Genomic DNA, 9291 nt, shown 5'->3' with positions numbered 1-9291 from the left:
ATGTTAAGCACATGTTCATGAACAGAGGTTCATTCCTCCATTTTGGAGTTGAAGATGTATTTAAGAGCTTTGTACTTGAGCTATCCAGACAGTTGTCCGAACGTTCCCCACAGGGACTCCATGATCTCACATGCTGAGACCACGAGGCATGCTTCTTGGCCAACACGTCACTCAGACTGGCCAAGATTTAGGCTCGGGCCTTCTCATTTGCCTATGTCCATCGCTCGTACACCCCTCTAATATTTCGAGGGGCGTTTGGAGTTGGAATAGAAGGACAAACCACCATAAGGGCATACATCAGATCTTCGATGATGAGTATCGTCGTGATCATATGTTTCCCATTCGAATAGTTGTCGCCAGTATGTTTTTCAATGCTTAACAAAGCAATTGTGGCTGTAGCCATTTTAAAAACCATTGGTGAAAAACGAAAAAACTTTTATAAGACTTTACTAAACCACATTTTAACCAATTAGTTTTAGAAAAACAGTTTTCAAGTAGCCTAAGTTATTAAGACTTCTATTTTGCAATGATGCCCTAGAGAGGCAGGACAAACGTCACCAATAGGGTGATCAGATGCCCCTTCATTGGGATGACATATTCTCAACCATTAGGAAGAACCAACTCTTGAAACTAAACCTAACAGCCACCATTTATTTGTTCCAAAACTGTCAACCCTTAACAATTCTGCGTAAGTGTGACCGCTCGTTTTTGGCCCCAGAGTCCCGCCCTAATGAGCCCACCGTAGGGAAAAAGAAGATTAGGACAAAAGACTAAGTAACCTCATCATCTTACAGGAGATCAAATAAAGAAACGCATAAAACTGCCATCCTTTAGAAGGACACTCCCAGGGTGCCTCGAGGTAATGCACAAAAACTTTATTCAACCTAACGAGAGAGACAGTGGGATATGCGTTCGCACTTCCCCCTCCCACTTACTATGAACATTCTCTCCATCCACCTTGTTATGACCTACCCAAACACCATCCTTTAGGGAGACACTCCCAGGGTGCCACGAGGTCGAGGGAAGATCTCACGTTATGGACAATAAGGGAGAAACACAAGAGATTTAAATGAAGCATCATATACCCCAAGTACCTCCCACTGAATGTCCTACCTAGGGGTTGATTAACCTAGACAATCTGGCTACTGCTTTTAGTCTAAGTCATTTATAAGTCCACTAAAAAACAACTTTTGTCTTTGAAATAATACAAGTTCAAGTAGTACACTGGACTTTTTAATGGACTGTCTTTAACTTGCATGCATGCATCATATCTATCTAATTCACCATTCCAGGTAGTTTCCCAGGTAGGGGTATTACGTTTCCGTCACCTTAAATACTCTAGCCTAGACAGAATCTGCCTTAGACAAAAGGTCTCTTATAGATAGATTTGCTATACTTTAACCTTTTATTAGTCAATTTAATACTATTAAATTGATTAAAAGATTAAACCCTAAGGTTACTGATCATATTATAGTCGTGATCATAGGTTTATCTCATCCAAGTTTATACATTTTAAAATCATGAATTAACCTAAGTTGGCATGCATGTCTTTCTTATAGACATTAGTTCTAATCTCTTTTATAACCATTATAAAAGAAACAACTAAAAGAAACATTGCCACACAACAAGGTATTTATAACGCTTATAAATTTAGCCTATGTGTCATGCTTCATGCAATGTCCAGTCATTACTATACATATCTTTTATATACAAGTAATAACCTAGCACACCTGCTTTCCATACACCCTTATACTATAAAAATTATAATATAAAGATAATGTATGTCAATGCTTTATGCATGCATAAATATAACTCTTATATTATATGATGCATGAGCATATTCTTACATAATTTAAATCATGCTTCTCTAAATCATAACACTTATATTAAAGAGATGATGCATGACCAAAGCATAACCTAAGGTGGGATTTTTCTATATGTGCATACCATATGACATATATATAAAACATACATCTCATGTATAATAACATAGATTAATGGACCGAGATGAACCACCTAAAAACTGAAATGAAAAATTCTATCTATTACATATTTGCACCGAGCAAACTGGTTCACAGACGAACCGAGTCTTGAAACGTGGGGTGAAGCTCCCATCGTTTAGTAAACGCCTCTAGGTAAACGATCGTGTAGCACACTAGACGATAATGCGCGGATGCTAAACGATCGCTTAGACGACAACAAAGGTAAACGATTGCTTAACACGCGAAAGGTAAACGATTTACTATGCAATTTACTCTAGATTGTATAGTTAGTAACTAAGCGATGAAGCTTGTTGAGCTATACGATCGTCTAGTGCACGCGTGTTAAAAAACTCCCGAGTATTCGATACTCAACGATCGTCTACCCCATCATCTACACGACTCGACCAATGCTTGGTCGTTCTAATCTTCGATGAATAGCAACCCTTACCACGAAGCTTCTTCACGAACGATTCACAGACTTAAACCAACTTTGAATACAACCTCGATAGCATTTAATCATGTGCGAAAACGTAGAGGCCTTTACAATTAACTCGAAATGTAAAAGAATTTAACAAACCAGAGGTTTCATCCCAGAAACACCATTAATCCACACATCCACAAACAAATTAATGCTTAAAACAGAGAGTAGACATGCTTTTACCCACCGAGAATGTAAATGCAATTCTTTGCAATAATGAATTTGGAATATTAGAATTCTGGCTCTGATACCAATTGAAGAAGCTCTTATACAAGAGTACCTCTGAGCGAAAGCGGATCTTTCCAAAAGCATTGTGACAGAATTACCACATTTACATTCACACATACAGATATGCATTAAACTACTAAATTACCGGCATGCTTGAAGATAAATAAACAAGAGAACGAGTAAACTTACCAGTTGAAGACTCTCTTCATAGCAAGTCATGCTCTCTTCAGTAACGGACGCTCTCGCTCTCGTTGGAACGACAAGCTATCATTCAGCAACACCCGATCATCTACCACGAATGGATTCCACACAAACAGACGAAGAATGGGGACGACACCACCACTTGGAACCCTTTGTATTCTTGGAGTGAGAATCCAAAGAGTGGGCTTTTTTCGGATTTGGTAGAGGGAAGGATGAAAAGAGATCATATACAACGATCAAGAAAGTGGGGGAAGGTAACGTCTATCGTATAGACAAGATGCTTGATCGTTTAGGATCGTGTAGGAAAAGGTAAATGATCATCTATACGATTGTTGAATAAAAGCTCGACGCTAAGCGATCGTTTTGTAAATCGTGGGCAATCATTTAGAAGACAACACGTGCGTGTAAGCGATCGTCTAGTAAACTCGAGCTATCGTATAGGCTCTCAATTCACTAAGTGATAAGATGCAAACACCTCGTGTGCTATTAACCGTGTTCTCTACAAAATGAAAACAATTTTTATTTTATTCTTTAGTTACGAAAACCGAATGGAACCTCCCACTAACGCATGGTTATGGAGAAAATAGCGGCCAATTATCCCATAATTGTTAAATTAATATATATTAAATATAATCATATTATATCCATTAACCTATAGTTTAATATCATATATCAATCATAGTGTTTTCTCCTCAACTAGATATAAATCATATTTAAATCCAATTTCCTCCAATTAATGTATATCATACATAAAATCAATCATATCATATATAATTAACCAGTTCAATTATATCATATATAATCGAACTCCCTCTTGTCAATCTGAACATTTCAAACTTACCCAAAAACTTATTCTCAACTTTAATCCAAGCAACCAAGGGGACCTTATGGACCTATTGCTCGAAGCTCTAATGGTATGTGATAGCTGATTAAACTCTTTAGCACCAAGATCCACCATCTATTAACTACTAAGCATTGCACTAAAAACCGATAGCTTAACTCTTCTTACCATAAATATATTTCTGTGTCCATCGGTTATAACCAATCATCAGTATGATAACCCTTCATAACTCTCTCTTAGATTCTCGACCCTAAGAAGAATACAGAGGTTTCTCTGTTGGTGGTGTCTGACTAAATTGGGATTTGGGTGTTGCAGTGTTCTTTGGTGCTCATGATCCAAGAAGATTCGTGGTCGATTGAGAGGATTTCATAAATAATTTGTGCCATCAAGGGTTAGTATCTTTGAACCCTATTTTCATCTTCTCTGTATTATTGTTCTAAGCGTGCTGTAAATTACTTGGAATGCATAATAGTGTTTTAAATTTTATTTTTTATGTAAATTAAAAATTGGAAATTTTCTCACTTCCGTCTAGGGTTTTCATAAACCTTCACTAACATTTGGTTAATCTCACAAGAAATACAAATCTCTGGTGAAATCCCAAAGAAGATAACTAACCTTTAATGAATCCTGAAGGAAGCACTAACCTTTGGTAGGTCATGTCTACGGATAGGGGGTAACCATCACTAACATAAATATCATGGGTCATAAAATAGAGTCCACATATAAATCATAACATAAAGCTCATCCATCCTCATATATGCCAAATAAGATATAGATCATGCTCGTACTTTCTTATAAAATATCTTATAAAACAAGATTATGCTAATTCTTATCACATACATCAACAAGGACAATCATATGTTCAATTTCCTCTTTAATCATGCATCATGATTCATGCAGCCTTATAATCATTAAATTGTTCTTAAGTTTTATCACCTGACACAAAGACAGTTCTAGTAGTAAGATTACTTACCTCAGATTGCAAAATTAAGAACTAGCAAGCTTAACCACTTCCTTGCCCAACAAAACTGACAATCCACGGGATCGACTTAAAACACCCAAACGAAAGCACCTAAAGTCCTCAAGATCCAAATCTTTCACTCACTCAAATTTGTCGACTAGGTCTTTAATTGTTTTGACAAAAATTTCATTGGCCTACATACCAACATCCAAAATATGACGAGTTTCAACAAATCAGGGCTAAAACTTTAATGAGTGCTCAATTATCCTTAGGAAAACCCAATCAAACTAATTAAAACTTACCCTTAAATCAAGATTCTAGCGAAAAATCTTGGCAGTGACAGTCCCACCAGGTCAGTGACGGTAAAAGCGTCGACGATGGCAGAGAATGGAGTCTTGAAAGATAGGGAACGACGCAGCCCCAAGGCAGTGGATGGAGACAAACTCCGGCGACGCAAGTGATCGGCTATCCGAAGGGCAACATGCGGATGGCTGTGTGTCAGGCAGTGGACGAGGCTTGGTCGAAGGAGAGATGCAACACGAGCTTCACTTGATGGTGTCGACGCCGTTAGGATTGGGATTGCTCACGTGAAGGATAAATTCAAAAGAAGGGGGGGTGTTTTGCTTGCACGCGAAAAAGAAAGGAAGGAAATAATTTTTTTTTTAACTTTAATAACTTTAACCCTTATAAAAGAAAAAAAGTGTAATTGCAATTGGTAGTATTTTTAGGAATAATAACCAAGTCTTTCACATCATTTAAAAAAATTGCAAATATAGTCAAGTCTATCAGCAATAGACTTTTATCGTTGATTGACTCTCAAGTCTATTAGTGATAGATTTCTATCAATGTTAGACTCTTACCAGTGATATGGTCTATCACTGATAGATTGCTACTAATAATATAGTCTATCACTGATAGACTATTTAAATTTGGTCATATTTGTAATTTTTTTTTACATTATGTTATATTTGTTAATACTTCAGGGTAATGTCTATATTTTCTACCGTCCCAAGAAAAAAAATATATATATATATATGAATAAACTCACTTTCCCTTTTCCTTTTCCAATTCCAATTCCAAATCTCTATTTTTTAAAAAAGATTAAACTTCCAAATTCTTTTTGAAAGAATGAATTTAAATAAGTTATCCTATTAAATCGATTTAATTTAATTCTATTTTTCAAATTAAATTAAAATTGAAATAAATCCCAAATTCTTCTTAAATTAAAACTTAAATTCCAAAATTCTTCACCGAGAAAAATTTAGAAATTGAATTATCATTTCACAATAATTCAATTCGACCTCCAAAATTCAAAATAATTCTCATATACCATAACATAATAAAATTTAAATTACATAAAAATTTGGGATGTCACACGTGAAACTCAAGGGAGTTCCCTTTGCCGGATCTTCCCGTCAACAGAAATAATTATGAAATATAATGGAGCCTAAATAAATCTAACTCAAATCACATAATCTAAATGTCAAATAATATATTCTAACATCGTCGTCTCTCAAACTCACAAAATACTGCATCATTTGGAATTTAATTATTAAAAAAATAATCTACATGTTTGTTGATTTGAAATCAAAACCCCATATAGATGTTGATGCCAATATTCATTCCCCACAATTAGAGTTGGTAAAATTCCTCACGGGACCCCACCCTGGTCTTGGTGGGGAATCCCCGATTTAACTGAGGATGGGTCAAATCGGAGATCCCTTTAGGGTCCCTAAACCAGGGATAGGGTGGCGATCGCGAGGGTATCCTCATCCCATCCCCGTCCTGATTAGGTTTTTAAATATATATGTGTGTGTATATATATATATATATTAGGCATTTAACTTTTCACATTGAGTCTAGTTTTTAATTTAGCCCAATCTAAGCGCAACTAAAATATACAAGACCGAACCAAATATAATTTTAGGGATAAAATTAAAACAAAAAGGTCTAGGGAAACAAAAAGAAAAACGAGGAATGGGTCCTTACAGGGACCCGTTTACTCGATACAAAATCCTCGCGCCGATCACGAATGCAAGTTTCAATTCAACGGCAAAGTCCCTCAAACCAATGCCAATAATGTAAATTCAACTAATGATTGAACAACTTAGCCTTTCAAGGGATGTTTGTTTTCTAGATATCAAAATAAGCCAGAATCTTTATATATATCTAAAATTGTAATTGTAGATGACTGAAAACATAGACATCTAGCGTATTTAGATAATCACCACGCTTGTTTTTCAAAAATAATTGTAAGAATGTTTCCGACATCATAACAAATATTTCACTTATATATTATTTTTGTTTTCTTTCCTCGTATTTTATTCTATTAGAACAAAGTCTCCCATAGTTAAATATGAGACAACCATGTTTCACTTATAGGGATTATGTTAAATGTCAATCTTTCTTAAAATTTTGCTTGTAAGAGACCTATACACATCCCAATTATTCTTTTATGTTTATGCCATTTATTTGTTATTTAAATTGTGTCTTTTGTCAATCTACCATATATATATATCAGGAATTTCACTTTTTGACATTTAGTATAGTTTTTAATTTAGTCCAATATAAACCCAAAAAAAGTGTACAAACCCGAACAAAATAGAATTTTAGGAAAAAAATTAAAACAAAAAATCTCAGGAAAACAAAAGGGAAAACGGGCGGGACCTGTTTCCCTGATATGGAATCCCTGCGCCGATCACGAATGCAAGTTTCAATTGAATGGCAAAGTCTCTCAAACCAATGCCAGTAATGTAAATTCAACTAATGATTCTACAACTTAGCCTTTCAAAGGATGTTTGTTTTCTAGGAATCAAAACCAGCCAGAATCTTTATATATATCTGAAATTGTAATTGTAGATGACTGAAAATATAGACATCTAGCATATTTAGATAACCACCACGTTTGTTTTTCAAAAATAATTGTAAGAATGTTTCCGACATCATAACAAATATTTCACTTATATATTTTTTTGTTTTTTTTCCTCGTGTTTTCATTCTATTAGAACAAAGTCTACCATATTTAAACATGAGACAACCACGTTTGACTTTGAAGGGATTGTGTTAAATGTCAATCTTCCTTTCATATAATTAGATCGTGAAATGAATAACATTTGATCATCACCTAATAAGGTAGCTCACCTACAACATTGCCAGTAGGACTATAGTTACATGAGACTAAAGTCCAATTGTTTTTGCATTTAACAGTAGCACAACCCACCAAAAAACTATCCTTCCACACCAATTGTGTATAATGTCGGCACTCGCCTCCCACACATTTGTTGGAGTTATGGTCATAGTACTTCTTCTCATCCGCCCATGCCTTCACGGCAGCCGCTGCCGTCAACTCGCCGTTTACCGTTGCCAAGTTCTCACCATAATGGCTATTGGAGTGCACCATCTCGCAAGTTTTAATCTTTGATCCGATGTAATTTTTAGCGTAAGTTTCAAGTTCTTCGTCCCAAAAAAGGGGTTCAACCCCGACTGTTGCTCGAACCGCATTGTGTGCATCAAGAAAGTCTTGTGGGCTGTTTTGGGCAACGACAATGGGGGTTAGGGTTAGCACAACAATGCAAAGGGCGACGAGAACGGTGGCGAGTGCGATTTTGGACATCTTATTTTTAAGGGTTGATGGAATAAAGGAAGAATGTGAAAGGCACCGTGTGGGAGTATGGACATTATTTGGTGAAGGTTTATTTATAGTGAGAATGAAATAGTTTTTAGATGATGGTTGGCGTTTGAATGCTAAATAAAGAAACAAAAATAGAGGCATCATATGCGCCATGGATTCTAACTATGGATTACCGTTAGGTTAGTTTATTTGTTCTCGAGTTTTTTTTTTCTCTCTTTGTTCTTTTAATATCTGTGTGTATCGGGCAGGATTGCATGCATCTGCACGGATCTCAGACAACGTGTTCACTCCTGCAAAATTTAAGTATGAATGGAATGCATAAGATATATATTAAACTCAAGTAGACGACGGCCTTAAATCGAATCTATTCTCCCTAAATAGATCGCCTTTATATATTAACCCGATGTCATTTTTTAAATCCTAAATTAAAAACACATTTTTTTGGATATAAATTAATTAACACATATTTCTACATATGATTATGCAGTTATATAACATTAAATAAATTTGGTCATTTTTTAATCCAGTTATATAACATTTTTGAATTATTTCTAGGGAAGTTGCATTATATGAAAAATATATTTTAATAAACCAAAGCCATGACTATAACTTTTTTGTAATTGCAGGTGTGACAATCACATAACAATCACATAGCAATCAATGTCGGACTTTGGTCGCATTTCCAACAATATATCATTAAGATATTAATTTATTTAATCTCGAATCATAATTCTATGAAGGCTTCATTTAATAATAATTTTGTTTCAATATTATTTTTCGTTTTTGAAATTTTTATGGTTTCTTCACTTTTTCTTTAATTTTCGCTTCTCATTTGGATTAAAAGTCTTTCCATTTATTTTCCCCAAAATTTAGCTTGAATTTTCAAAACATTGGTAGAAGGTATTGATAACATTGTAAAGAAATAATTCACACGTGCAAGTAGTTATTATAAAGCTCATCTTCAAATAC

General features: G+C 35.0%; 1 protein-coding gene across 1 annotated transcript; it reads right to left on the bottom strand.

The window, feature by feature from the left end:
* Positions 1–7815: 7815 nt before the first annotated feature.
* Positions 7816–8339, bottom strand: LOC120077317 (pathogenesis-related protein 1B-like). Its single transcript, XM_090314224.1, has one exon. The coding sequence runs from the start codon at positions 8302–8304 to the stop codon at positions 7816–7818; it is 489 nt and encodes a 162-aa protein (XP_090170350.1). The 5' UTR covers positions 8305–8339.
* Between the last annotated feature and the right edge of the window lie 952 nt (positions 8340–9291).

Source organism: Benincasa hispida, chromosome 5, assembly GCF_027475165.1.
Source record: "Benincasa hispida cultivar pf3 chromosome 5, pf3_genome.v1.1, whole genome shotgun sequence".
Classification (NCBI taxonomy): domain Eukaryota; kingdom Viridiplantae; phylum Streptophyta; class Magnoliopsida; order Cucurbitales; family Cucurbitaceae; genus Benincasa; species Benincasa hispida.
This window is presented reverse-complemented; position numbering and strand designations above follow the sequence as displayed.